Genomic DNA, 15,312 nt, shown 5'->3' on the forward strand with positions numbered 1-15,312 from the left:
TCAATGATCCAGCAACCTTTCTTCCTTGTTGTACCCATTCAAGCATTTCAGCCTCCAAACTTACATCCACACACATCACAATACCCAAGTACTTAAATACGCTCACATTTTCCATTTCCTCACTATCCGGTCTTACTGTGCATTCAGTGACTTCATTTCTCTCGAAGACCACAACTTTTATCTTCCCTACATTCACCTTTAGATTCCATTTCCTACATACTCTCTCAAACTCATTCACCAAGCCTCGCAGCCCCCCTTCGTCTTCACTTAACAATACAGTACTATCATCCAACACTAGAACAGAAGAAACAAATGGCGGCAGATCCAAGTCGTCGGAACAGCAACTCATTACTTTAATTATTTAACTGTGAGTTATTTGAGAAGAGCACGTGAAGTTGCATGGAGGGGCAGACCGACAAATGAAGAAGTGAAGGAGCGTTGTGGTGTGGATGTGGATGTGATAGGTAGCGTTATGAGAAATACATTGAGGTGTTTTGGCCAAGTGGAGAGGATGGAATGGGAGAGACAAAACAAACGACGATAATGTATGTAAGTGATTGAAGAGGGGAGAGGGAGGAGGTCAAAGGAGAGGTGGAGGTTTGGAATGGGAAGGCATATGAGGAAAGGGGGTGGGAACTGAGGGGAGGGCAGTTAAATGGCAGGGGATAGGGCGACATGGAGGTGATTTGTTTGTGGACATCCCTTATGGGATTAAGGCTCCTGGCAATAGATAGATAGATAGACACAATTTCCAATTCAAAACTTCGATTAATTAGTTCATGAAATTATCAGTATAAACATAACCTCATGAATTTAGTTTTATATAAAACTACTAATTTCAAAATTTATAACATTGGAGCTCTTGTTGTTTTCTCAATGGAAATTTCCACGTCCGCGTACGTTCATTCGTGAATTTTAATACAAAAATTTTACTTCCACACATTATAACAATCATTTCGTTGCATTTAATGCAATTTATACGTATTTTACTAACAACAGTCCATGACGTCAGAAGCAGTAGCATTTCATTTAATGGCGTTCATATGAGACCATTAACCAGCAAAGCAACCAGCCCTACTTTAAAAACGAGTTAGAACCGTCATTTAGCGGTTAAATCCTCTGCTCTTAATTTATGACAATTATATTTTAAGAGGTATGATTTACTGCTCTCGCACACGACTTCTTAATGAGGGAAAAGTTTCACCAATCATCATCAACAACATCATCATCATCATCATCATCATCATCATCATCATCATCATCATCATCATCATCATCATCATCATCATTGTAACCCCATTTCCTCAGTAATCGTGAACTGAGAGTGATCCGAGCACAGATTATTGGATGAAATTCAATGTAGAAGATATTACTTGTTCGAAGTGAGAGCAGGACACACCCACATTTCATCATTCCCAAAGCCCTTGACAGCCACAAAAGTTAATATTTATTTCACAACAGTTTGTGTTGGCAGGAGGTAATAAAATAAGGAAACAGAAGAGTTTAACCTACATAGGTATAAGATGTTTAGATAATGCAAGTGTCAACCTCACTGGGATCATTTGCAGGTATGAATGGAGAATGAATGTGTAAGTAGCATGGTGAGAGAAAGAGGTGGATAGGAGGTAGGGAGGGTTGAAGAGAATGGAGGGAGGGTAATGGAGTAAGCTGTAGGAAAAAAGGAGAAGATATGGGAGGTAAGAAGAGAAAATCAAAACTTGGAGACGTGTTAAGTGGGTCTGAGAGGTGTTTCTACTATTTTTTTGTGTAAGGTAGTTATTTTGCATAATACACCGTATAGTATTCTTTAGAATGCCATAGCATTTTATACATTGTTTAATATAGCTTGCAACAGGTAATGTAAGTGAAAGTTCACGTGGTATGTGCACAGTCACACCTGGTAAGGAATAATTCTAGGGAGCCTCCTTAACTAACCACAGTACGACCAATAATGTAAATTTCTTACTCCAGGACTGTTTATCAGAGCAATTCTTCAGTCCGGCACAATGCTGTTCTCCGGCTTCACAACATATCACAGGGAGTTGGCATACTCCACTGGCAGGTTTCTGGGATGCCCACACACTCGGGGGATGAGGAACGACCGGGCCAGTCAGTCACTGCTCACTTGCCTGCAGAATGTCGATGTGAAGAACCTAACCCTCTCTGAACTCAACTACTGGGTCAGTCTTCTTTCCTCTTGGTATTACGTGGGGCATTGCTCCATCCACTACCAGACCACCAGTGTTTCAATGACTTCTGCACTTCTAAACTGTCATATAGAATCTCTTCCCATTGCAGTAGCTATTATCACTCCTTTACTAGCCATATCTCTCAGGTACAAGTTAACCTATCGTCACCCTCATAAAGAAACTGCCTAAGTCATTTTTTCAACTTTGCGGGAAATCGAAAGAAAACTGTCTCATTTTCTTAACTTTCAATGGTTTAGGCAGAACCTTGAGGCGCATTTTAGACCACTCACACCCTAGACCTGGCAATGGCAGCTATACCAATAGGTGCGCCATATGATGAAGAATTGATTTAGGCAAAAATCCAGAAATCGCCGAAAAATGACTTGGGCAGTTTCTTTATGGGGGTGACGCTATAAATCCTTCATGGAGAACACTAGTCAGTTCTGGAACTATCTTCATAACTTTGTATTTCGCTTTGCCTATGGCCTCCAGTCGATAAATGGCAATGTATCCAAGCATCGCGAAATAAATTCTCCTTGATTTTAGAATTCTGTTGTGCAGTTAGGTGATCTGGAATTTTCATGTTCTTTCTGAACCTTGCAACCTATTTTATGGCTAATAGGAATTGCCAAGAGAAGCGTGATGGACTTCGTAAGTATCTATTATTCTCCATTTGCTTTCCATAATTAAATAATTATAGTATGTGAAGGGTAATATGATGCAAAGTTGATAGCAATAATAGCAATCCAATATTCTGTCAAAGGAGTTATATGAGGGACCCCCCATATGCGTACTGGTATTACCAGCAGGAAACAAAATAATGAAACAAAATTGCCAACACTCATAAGAGAATGTAAGATGGTCTCACACAGATACAGCATAGAAGCATGCATCTGTACAAATTGCCTTGATAATTAATGAACATGCAAAAACGGGATCTCAGATTTTCCATGCTTATAAAGTTTGACATTTAACCAAAAAACATTTTTAAAATGTCTAAAAAGCGGGATGTCTGGGACTATTGGCTTAATGGAAAAAAAAAAAAAACATATTTGGAGCAAACTGAATAAACAATGGAATGGTGCCAAGTTGAAAAAGCGCTTGGAAGAAGAAAGAACCGACGAAAACACCACAGAAGCTGTCCACATATCAGTTTGGAGACTTAACTAGAGACTTCCAGTGTGAAGTAATACAAAAAAAAATTCATAAACATTCACAAGTAATCGTGTGTCAGTAACAAGGTTACCAGACACTTTTCTAAATTTCTTGCACCACCATACATGAGTATTACACATCACACGACGTACCTCACTACAGCATTGGGTCTGACACCAGGAAGGGCATGTGGCCAGAAAACTTTTCCCCTGCTACCTAGTGGCGGACCTATTGAGGGGAGGCGCGAAGCGGGCTCCGTAATTTTTGGGACCGGGATGGGGTGGAGCTTGGATCTGTGCTAGCGGGTACAGGGCATTGTGGTTCCCAGGATGCTGCCTCAGCCTAATAGAAACGGACCCGAACTCGGGACTAACACCCCAGGTGGCTGCCTTATCAGTGGGTGTATAATGGCGGGGCAGTTACAACAACAAGGTGCTCTTGGAGGGTTTCCCTGTCGCTGTCATGGCAGGGTGTCACGAGGCCACTGCCACAGCCACTGGACACGGCTGGTGGGCTATGGGTCCCAGGTCCCATGCCTGGATTTGGGACTGTGCGGGTGGGTGGGGCTGTGGTCTGTGCTTCCCTCTATTAAAATTTAATTACATAGCAAAAACTGAGAGAAAGTAAATTGCTGACAATACTAAATCACCCAAGGAGATCAGAGTGGCATCTTGGAATGTGGGTAGTTTGAAGAACAGAGCGGGGGAAGTGGTCTAAACAATGGGTAGGAGGTGGGTGATGTTGGCTGTGTACAGGACGTTAGATATAGGGGAGGATCAGCCAGAGTGATTTCCGGGAGGGATTGTCGATATAAGATATTTTGGCAGGGAAGGGCAGATGGGTATGGTGGTGTGGCTTTGTTGGTTTAGGAAAAATGAGTGAAATATGTCATGAATGTAATGAATGTGAGCAAAAAGATTATAATAGTGAAAATTTTGTGCGGTAGGGTTACATTTTCATTTTTGTCAGTGTATGCTCCACAGGCTGGCTAGGATGATGTAGAAAGAGATAGATTCTGGGATGACATATTACATGTAGTAAGTAGTATGGGAGATGATGAGACTATAGTTTTGGGAGGGGACTTAAATAGTCATGAAGGTGAAGCAGCTCAAGAAAATGAAAGGTGCTTGGGGGATGCGGATATGGTACGAGAAACGAGGAAGGGAAAGGGTACTCGAGTTTTGTGAGGCAGTGAACATGAAAGTGTGTAACACACATGTTAGGAAAGAAGAAAGTGGGTTGATTACATCAGAGTCTGGGGGAAATAGTAGCCAAATTGTTCCTGGTCAAGAGAGCTGATAGGAGGGTGATGAGGGATGTTAAAGTTATATGGAACGAAGAGTGTGTGCAGCAACACAACTTATTGATATGTGGCATTGTGCATAAAAAGAGTGGGTGATGAAAAGGGGGACCTATACACCTAGGAGGAAAATATAGAAGTTGAAAAACCAATCAGCTGAGGATGCTTTCTCCAGCGGGATGAGTAGAGTGGTGGCTGAACAGGGAGCTGTTGACAGAAGTCACCAAGAACAATCTCCAGAGAGTTACTGATTCAGTGTGTGGATGGACAAAGAGCCCTCCAAGATACAAAGTAACATGATGGTGGGAAGAGGGTGTAGAAGCTGCAGTTAAGGAGAAAATAAGGCTTTTCTGGGAATGGAAAAGTGGTGGTAAGAAAGACGAATACTTGGCTGCCAAGCATAGGGCTTGAAAACGGGTAAACATGACAAGAGCTGAGTCTCAGAGACTGGATATCCTAAATAGTGTGGAAAGAAGAATATGATATTTAAGGTGGCAAATCAGATGAAGAAGGAAAACAGGAATAGCACGTCTGTGCACTGTGTGAAGAATGATGAGGGAGGGGTACTGGTAAACAGTGAGGATTTAAGACGCCTAAAAAGAGCATTATAACCGGTTGCTGAATCAAGAGTTTGACTGGAACAGGGAAGGTTTAGAGTCAGCAGATCCAGTGTTTGGCCCATGGCCTTTGATTGATACTGGATCTGCGATCTAGGCAATAGGCAGGATGCAGGTGGAGAAGGCGGCAGGTGTGTCTGGATTAACTGCTGAAATGCTGTAGGCCTCAGGAGATATCGGAATGGGCTTAATTACCGATTTGGTAAATACGGTTATGTATGTGTTGACCCAGGTGATTGGCTGAAGAATGTGACTGTAAATGTGTACAAGTGGAAGGGTTATGCCCTGGAAAGAGGAAATTATAGACATAAAAATTTTGGACCAGATAGTGAAGGTAAGAGAGACAGTTCTAGAAGGTATGAGTAGAGAAACATGGCGTTTTGATGAATTGGTGTTTGGGCAAGGGTACCACAGATGACATATTCATTGTTCAACACCTTCAGAAAAAAATATGTATGAAAGAAAATTGATTTGAACTGTTTTCTTTTTATTTGAAGGAGACTTTTGATGAAGTCCATACGGAGGTGGTGAGGTGGGCAGTGAGAAAGCTTCGGATTGCGGCAGTGGCTGGTTAGATTGGATATGGCTATGTATGTGGGTGCTTGCACCTAGGAAAGAGTGAATGGAGATTTAAGTGATGAGTTTTCCGCGAATGTTGATGTGTATCAGGGGTCACACTTGAGCCCCTTGTTGTTTATCATGTTGCTTGAAGCCCTTTCACGAGACTTCAGAAATGGACTTCCGTGGGAGATGTCGAATACCAATGATTTAGTGTTGTATGATGAGAAGGAAAGGGAGGCGGACGAAAGATTTGGGAAGTGAAGAGATGGTATGGGACACAAGGGCTTAAGAGTAAATGCAGATAAAACAAAAGTGATGGCATCCGGTTTTGATGGCAGTACTCTCAGAAAAGAGGGAGAGTGGCCACATGTAGTTTGCTACAAGGGCATGAGAAATAATTATCCGTCCCCGCCCCGGAGGGGCTTGGGGACGGGAATTGTTTTCACTTAGTTTGTCTGTTTGTTTGTCTGTCTGTCTGTCTATCTCTCTGTCTGTCTGTCTGTCTGTTAACAACTTTACGCGAAAACTGTTGGTGCGATTTTGACTAAAATTACAGGAATGATGGGCTATGACCTTCTAATCACCTGACTAAATTCTGGGACAAATTGGGCCAAGGCCCAGGCTGTAGGCCTAAAAAAGGTAATAAAAAACGTTTTTTCACCATAACTCCTTTCCAATTCGTCATATCGACATGAAACCAACACCTAAAGGTGTATCTTTCAAATTTGCATCCTATAAAATGCCTTATTACATCACGGGGGTCACCCCCCCCAATAAGCGGCAGGGGGATCAATGTCAGGTGGGTCGAGTCTATAAAAATGGGTATAAGATCGTCAATTTTCACCTGATTTGCTCCAAATTTGATATGTGACATCTTTGACTAGATATCCTGTTGTGTTTATACGTCAACACTAAAATGACCGCCAGGGACGGGTTCGCTGTGCTTTGACACGGCTTCTTGTTTCATTTTGTGCAGTGTTTGTGAAGTTGGATGCATCAAGGATGTAGTGCTGTTATAAGTTGACTGCGAGATAATGCTGATCACATGTCTGCGGTGTGTCGGAGAGAGCATGTGGAGATTGTCAGGCGTGAAAGGATTGAGTTTGCTGGGGGTCTATCGAGTGTGTGGAAGAGTCTTGTTACTTGGGAGACATAATATGTGTTGAATGGGACTGGAGCTAACTATGTGGATAGAGTTAAGAGTGGCTAAAGGAAGCTCAGGGAACTGTTGCCTCTCATGACACTGAAGGGGTTCTCCCACCATACTAAAGGATCTTTGTATGCGGCATGCGTTAGGAGTGCATTGTCGTATGGTAGTGAGAACTGGGTAGTAAGGTAAGAGGACATTCACAGGCTCAAAAGTACAGAAATGACAATAATTAGGTGAATGTGCATTGCATCCATGAATGCCAGGCCAGAGGGAGTTTGGTTTACAATGGAAGATTTAAGAGATAGGATGGGACTGGAGTGTACTGGTGTTGTGATGAGGAGAGGAAGACTGAGATGGTTTGAGCATGTGGAAAGGATGGGGGATGACAATTGTGTGCAGAAGATGAGAAGTGTTAACGTTAGGTGTAGGGCTGCGAGAAGCAGACCGCAAAAGACCTGGAACGAGGTCATTCAATGTGACCTCAGGGATAAGAGAATGAGTAGAGAGGCTGCCAGAAATCGAGCAGCATGGAGAGCCACCACAAGGTGACCAAGGCCCATGCATGTCAGCATGTTGGAGCCTTTATAAACGAAACGAAATGAACAAAACGAACACGCTGGTGCCGCAACCGAAGTGGTCCATTACGGTTTAAAATCGACGAATGGTTGGGGATTGCTGTTTACATAATAAGGTTTAGGAGAGAGAGAAAGCTCACATTAAACTTAAATGTCTGGACTGAGTCGCCTTGACCCAGACTCGTACGAGTCTCACGAGTCAGTGCGGACTAAATTATGTTGACAATGATGTATTCTGGGCAACATGCTGCTTGCCCGTGATAGTTCTTGGGTCACATGAAGTGCTGAGCGATGAGGAAAAAGAATCTCGTTCTTCTGAAGTCACTCCCTTCTTCAGGCCGGAATTCTGTCTGAATGCCTCCAGGCAGCAACTCTTCCCATCCCAAGTAACTCCCTATTTGCTTCTTGCCTTTGGTCGCCTTCACGCTGGGTTGTTTCTTTCAGGTGCCATCCTATGAATGGAATCAACCTCGGGAAAACGTTCCACTTGCCCGTAAGTATAGCCGCAGTTGGAGTTCACGATATTATCCAGGAAATAAACCTCGATTCAGTCTCATGGAGTAAACGCTTATGTTGTGCATGATCCCGCAAATTTTGTACAAGAGGACTTGATTCGCCTCTCCGAAACACTGTTTAGTATCTGTGTCTGGTACCCAGAAAGTTAGATGGGGAGCACTAGCACCTTTAGACTGTGAATCTTCGTCCTTCTGGAACTTAACAGCAACACCAAATGCTCGATCCGACTAAGTTCATGACACCATAAGCTAGATCAGTTTTACAGGAAACCTCATCATCTGACTCACATTTCTTATGGATCACGCTTTCTAAGCGAATATCTCCATGACCTCTATGTTCTCACCACATGTCTGAACGGTCTTTGCTATTACAGTATATATAACAAACGACAGTAAATCAGACCAGGAGACCTTGAGTCTTGGTGGCCTTCCTTCCTCGTGATGACCCTTCAGTGCACAGAAGAGTGCCTTCAATGACTGCACTGGGATAACTCCATCATCAACAAAGTCAAAGCCAGTAAATGTAAATTGCCAATTGATATCACAATGACTCATACACTATTTTTTTTTATTCTATAGCCCGACGCCCTAATCCCACAAAGGGTGGCCGCAGACAAAACGCCTCCAAGTCGCTCTGTCACCCACCATTTGACTACCCTCCCCCCAACTCACCCCCCTCCCTCATATACCTCTCAATTCCATCCCTTCACCTCATCCTCGGTCTACCTCTCCCTCTCCCTCCCTCCACCTCACCTATATACACCCTCTTAGTCAGTCTTTCATTCTCCATTCTCTTCACATGTCCAAACCACCTCAGTGTATTTCTCCTAATCTTCTCAACCTCATCCACATCCACCCCACAGCGTTCCTTCACTTCTTCATTCGTCAACCTGTCCCTCCACGTCACTCCACATGCTCCTCTCAAGTAACTCATTTCCACTGCTCTCACTCTTGACTTGTTCCCCTCTAGCAAGGTCCATGCTTTGCTTCCATACGTCAGGGTAGGGATCACAATACTATCGTGCAGTGACTTCTTAACTTCCATACCCACCTCCCTATTTCTCATCACTGCTTTCAGTGTACCAACGACCTTCCTTCCCTGCTGTACCCTTTCACGAACTTCATCCTCCAAAGTTCCATCCTTACTCATCACACTACCCAAGTACTTGAATGCACTCACATTCTCCATATCCTCACCATCCAACCTCACTGCACACTCTGTGACTTCATTCCTCTCAAACACCATAACTTTACTTTTGTTTACATTAACTTTCAGATTCCTCCTCCTACACACTGTCCCAAATTCATTCACCAAACCTTGCAACTCCCATTCATCTTCACTCAAAATTACTGTATCATCAGCAAACAGCAACACCGGAAGCTTCCAAATCTCACCCTCATTCATTAGAGCCACCCCCACATCCACTGCCCTACCCTGCACCTCCTTTACAACCCCATCCATGTATATATTAAACAGCCATGGAGACATCACACAACCCTGTTTCAGTCCCACATTGAGATCAAAGAACTCACTCAGCTCACCATCCACTCGCACCGTAACCCTAGCTCCCTCGTACATACTCTTCACAGCACTCAGCAATTTCCCCTCCACTCCATATATTCTTAATACCTTCCACATACCTTGCCTATCTATTCTGTCATAAGCTTTCTCCAAGTCCATGAAGGCAGCATACACTTTCCTTCCCTTTTCTAGATACTTCTCCACTAAACATCTTAGAACAAATATGTGATCTACACACCCTTTTCCCTTCCTAAATCCCTCTTGTTCTTCTCCAACTAGCTCCTCTGTCATATGCCTAACTCTGTCAATGAGTATTCTACCATATATTTTACCAGTCACACTAAGTAGGCAAATACCCCTATGGTTACCACATACTTCTCTCTCTCCTTTTCCTTTGTATAAAGGAACAGTTATACCTGATTTCCAGTCCTCTGGAACCCTTCCCTCTTCCCAAGCCAATCTACACAACTTCCGTATCCACTCCACAACAATCTCACCCCCATACCTAAGCATTTCACTACACACTCCATCAATTCCTGGGGCCTTTCCCAACTTAATATTCTTCATCGCTTCCACCACTTCCGCCCTACTGATCTCTTCCTCCCTCCTCTCATCTCTTCTTCTCCCAACCATTCCCCAACCACTTATACTCGCACTGCTCTCACTCTCCACATTCAACAAATCCTCAAAGTGCTCCTTCCATCTCCTCAGTTTCTCTCTCTTCTCCACCAACAATCTATTATTCCTATCTTTCACTCCCCTACTATTTCCCCTTTCACACTGCCTTACTTTCTTTACCTACTTCCAAAACAATTTCTTACTCTCCCTCCATTTCACACTCAGATTCCTCGCAAACTCTTCATCCACTTTCTTTTTACTCTCCTTCACCAGTCTCTTAACCTCCCTTCTCCTGCTCACATATACCTCTCTCTTCTTTCTCTCATCTTCTCCCCTACCTCTACTCGCTAACCATTCACTATATGCCTTCTTCTTTTGTTCCACAGCTCGTTTCACCTCATCATTCCACCATGCTGTCCCTTGCACACCCTTGCATCTCCTCCTCACTCCACAAACCGCCTCACACGCTGTGCCTATCTCTTCCATGAATATCTTACATATGTCTTCCACCCCTTTCATCTGCTCTAGCTCATACCTTCCCAGTCTTTCTTCTACTATGCTCTTATACTCTGTCATTTTCTCACTATCTTGCAATTTCTCCACTCTTCTCACAGGAGCTGCTTCCTCCTGTCTTCTCCTTTGTCTCCTCAACCACTTTCTTTGCAGCTCTACCTTGGCCATCACTAAGTGATGGTCCGAGACTCCTTTCCCCCACCCTCTCCACACTCTTGCATCCAACACTTGTCTTCTCATTCGCTCATCCACACACATGTAGTCTATCATTGCCTTTCATTCAACAAGTTCACAATCCATCCTCCTCATTACTCTCCATGTATACCGGTGGATCATCTTATGCCGAAAGTAGGTGTTGGCTATTGCCAACCCCTTACAAGAACAGATGTCCACCAAAGCACTTCCATTCCCATCTACGTCAGCTGGCACACCCCACTGACCAACCACTCCATCCACTCGTACATTCCCAACTTTGCCATTCATGTCTCCAATCAACAGCACTCTCTCGCTCCTCTCAAACTTGTCCATACACGCTTCTACACTCGCCCAAAACTCATCTTTCACTCTTGCCACACGATCCTCTGTCGGGGCATACACATATACAATCGCCCATACTTGTATACCTACTTTCATCCTCACCCATACAATCCTTGCACCCACTGTTCCATACTCTCTTATATTCTCCTTCCACTTCTTGCTTATCATCAGACATACTTCGTACTCCCTCTCTTGCCCTCTCATTTTCATTGACTCCCGCACATGTACCTAAACCATATTCCCATTCTCTCACCGTTTCACCTTTCCATTTAGTTTCAGTCAATCCACATATATCCACTTTTGCATCCTCAAGCACCTGAACAATCTCTCTCTCTTTCACTTCATCATTCACTCCTCTAACATTCCACTTTCCCACCCTAAGAATGTCCTTCGTCCGTTCCTTAGTCGTCAACGTATGGTCCGTCCGGGTCCGAGGCACTTTGTTCGCTTTTTTAGTTAGTTCTTTTTACGGGGTGGGGCACTAACCCACCACCAACCCTTTTAGTCGCCTCGTACGACAAGCAGGGATACTGGGGGAGTATTCTCGAAACCCCCATACACACAGGACTCAAATTCTCCACCCCTAACACACAGAAACACATGACACCACTCTCACAGCCCATAGACAGGCCGGCTATGAGCCAAATAATTTATGAGGCAACCCATGGAATTGCAAGAGAACTCAAAGTGCCTCCTGATTTGCTTTATCAAATGCCATCTTCAGATGCACTTAAGAGGCTAGCAGTCCATCCAGAAACTCATGTTGGTGTTCCGTGATATAATGATGAATCAAAGTCCTAGGACAGTGAAAATTAACGATGTTTGTGTAGTCTGTCAGGTTTCCTTAGGTAAATGGTCCCGGACTTGCTTCAACAACATGTGAACAAGAATTCTCTCTCGCTCACTAAGCATTGTAACATTACGCTAAATACTAGTCACATGGGTCTCCTTTTCCTCTCCAGATCGTCCGTCAAGAGGCATGATGCCAGTCTGCTAAACGTTTTCCATGTACACAGGTAATAATCCTGATATCATCAAAGTAGGCACACCATCTTCAGTTCAACAGAAAATTGCTGATGGTGGCACACCAGCCTATGAAAGCTTTCCACGGCGACAGGTTTTTGTCCCATATACTGCAGGTCAAAATATCGAGCCCAGAGAGCCCTGTGATCACCTACATCCAGCACAAACTATCCATCTAGTGTTTTTACGTTGCAGTTAGTCTTGATACAGATTTTCTTCAGTAAAGCAGGTCAAAGACCATTTGCATGAAAGTGACTGTCTTGCCTTCTCAGCGATTAATCTCCCTTCTCCTCCGGCAGTTGAATACCAACTCTAGTGGTAAAGACCTGGCTGCTGGAACCAAGGTCCAAGGAGAGAAGGTCTCTTCGTGCGCACATTCTGATGACGTCAGGTGGGAGATAAACGGGCGGCCGAAGGTTACTTCCGTTTTCTTTTAGGGTATACTGCTTTCTTCTGAGGTAATATAATGTTATATAGCTTCGTCCCCAGAACTTTCAGCTGATCATATTATGGTTAAAGTGTTTTCATCGCATAATTAACATTTCTACTAGTTCATGGGGATGTAACAGTTAATGAGAGAGAGAGAGAGAGAGAGAGAGAGAGAGAGAGAGAGATGGATTGGAGAAAAAAAAATAAAAGCGGTGATTTGGAGTCGGGGGGGAAGAGATGGAGGGGGGGAAAGCGAGAAGGAAAGGAGAAAGGAAGAAATGAAGGAGAGAATGTGGAAGGCAGAGAAGGAGAGCAAGACGGGAGAGAGGGAGAAGCGGTAGGGAGGAACGGGAGAGAAAGAAAAGTGATTGGGCGAGAAGGAAGGGAGACACAGTATTTGCGAATGAAGTAAACGACGTGAGCGAAGACAGGAAGAGAGTAGAAGGTATGGAGAGAGAAGAGAAGAGGAGAAAGAGGTGGAGGAGGGAGCTAGAAAAGTGGAAGAAGAGGAGGGAGGATGAAAAAGGAGAAAGGGAGTTAGGGATGGTGGAAGAGAGGAGAAGTGGAGAATGAGGAAGAGGAGGGATAGAGAAAAGTGAGGGAGGAGAAGGAGGGATAGAGAAAAGTGAGGGAGGAGGAGGAGGAGCAGAAATGGAGAGATGGACTGCAGAATGGGGGAAGAAAGGGGGAGGAGAAGGAGGAGCAGGTGGAAGATGGAGGGAGGTAATATCTGCACTAATGAAAGGAGAGAGAGAGAGAGAGAGAGAGAGAGAGTATAAAATAATGGTTTTTAAAGGAAGGGAGTGAGGGTATAGCTGAAGGGATAGATAGGTAGATATGAGGAAAGAGTGAGAGAAAATGGAGGAAAAGAAAAACGGGAGGGCAGGATGGAAGGATGGAGAGGAAGGGATGGACGGGCAGAGAAAGGAAAGTAGGTAATTGACTGAGGGATAGAAAGATTGAGGGAACGGGTGAGGGAAATTGGAGGGAGAGGAAAGTAGGAGGAGAAGTGGGAGAGAAGGACAGCTAATGGAGGGAGGGAGGCAAGAAGAAAAGGAGATGCAGGAAAACCTGGAGGGAAAGTTGGTAGAAGAGAAAGAAGAAATGGAGAACGAGAAAGGAAAAGAAGGGATGAAGTTACGGGAGAGTGGAGGGATTCGCTAGAAGGATAGATAGTTGGATGGAGGGAGTGAGGGAGGGAATACTTGGAGGGATGGAGGGAGTGGATGAAAGGAAAGAATTAGGGAGCAGTGAAGGGCGGCAGGGAGTGGAGGAATGAAGAGAATGATGGATGAGAGGAGGGAGAGGGTATAACGGAGGGAGGGAGAGAATGCATAGAAGGAATGAAGTTAGGGAGTAATGGAGTGAAGGAATAGTGGAAGGAGGGAGGGAGTAGTGGAAGTTAAAGAGTGAGGGAGTGATGGAGGAAAGGAAAGAGGGAATGGAGGAAATAAAAGAAAGAGGGAGTACTGAAGGAAAAGAAGGAGGGAATAGAGGATGTGAGAGAAAGAAGCAGTAATTGAGGGAAGGGTGGACTACTCCGGAGAGATGAGGAAATGGAGAGAGTGAGGAAGAAATGAAGAGAGAGAGAAGGGGAATGAGGGATAGAACAGCAAAATGTAGACTGCAGACACGGGCTTCCTTTGTGTTAACCAGGTCTTGTCTCTTACACAGCTGGACCCATTTTTTTCTAGTGTCTTCATCTTGAGGGAACCTGAAGAATTTGATGTCACTGTCTTTTCTGCTGACTGAATAGCATCCAAATACTGCACAGTTAAGTGGCATCTTTCTAATAAATGTCCTAGTATGAGATAAATATTTGGGAACACCGAGCTCTCCACCAATGCAACCCAGGGAAACTAAGTGACCGAGTGAGTGGAGTGAGTAGCTGTCTCCCACGTGACGTCATGCGCCAACCAGGTTGAATTCTCGCCCGGGCTGGACAGACCTTCTCTCCTTGGACCTTGGCTGGAACCAGAATCTAGCAGATATAAGACGAAACTTGGTAGTTCAGCTTTCTTTTTCCTAGTGAGATTATACTTCATATAAATAAATAAGTAAATAATTATTTGAGTAAATCAATATAATATCTATGTAATTATATAAATATATACATACGAGTATACACATACTGTCTATACCAGCCAGCCTAAGCCACTGGGTAGAGATATATTGGCTGTATCGTCCCTGCTTTCGTAGGGATAGGCCGGTCCTGCAGTGGACACTTAATGGCAGATGATGATGATGATGATGATCATACATACAAACATATATATATAACAAAGACAGATGCATTTATTCTAATATATATATATATATATATATATATATATATATATATATATATATATATATATATATATATATATATACATATATATATATTACAGATAAACTGATACCTGTATGTGTGTGTGTGTGTGTGTGTGTGTGTGTGTGTGTGTGTGTGTGTGTGTGTGTATCATCTTTACGGCTCAGTTTAACTGGTAATTTATTAATACCGGCCTATACACCTATATTTCAATTATTTTTGTTTGCACAAAATTCAAATGATTATGCAGTTGTTATAGTAATAGTTTTGATTATCATTTCAGATGGTATAATAAGT

General features: G+C 43.5%; 1 protein-coding gene across 1 annotated transcript in view; it reads left to right on the plus strand.

Moving 5' to 3' along the window:
• The window catches only part of LOC145407489 (carboxylic ester hydrolase-like), a 218,604-nt gene that overhangs the window by 135,792 nt on the left and 67,500 nt on the right, over positions 1 to 15,312 (plus strand). Inside the window, exon 6 of the mRNA XM_080278417.1 lies at positions 1,972 to 2,180. Within this exon, the coding sequence (XP_080134543.1) occupies positions 1,972 to 2,180 (209 nt within the window). The remainder of the gene's footprint in view (positions 1 to 1,971; positions 2,181 to 15,312) is intronic.

This window comes from Coenobita brevimanus, chromosome 73 (assembly GCF_032717465.1).
Source record: "Coenobita brevimanus isolate Jiangsu-jjx chromosome 73, ASM3271746v2, whole genome shotgun sequence".
Classification (NCBI taxonomy): domain Eukaryota; kingdom Metazoa; phylum Arthropoda; class Malacostraca; order Decapoda; family Coenobitidae; genus Coenobita; species Coenobita brevimanus.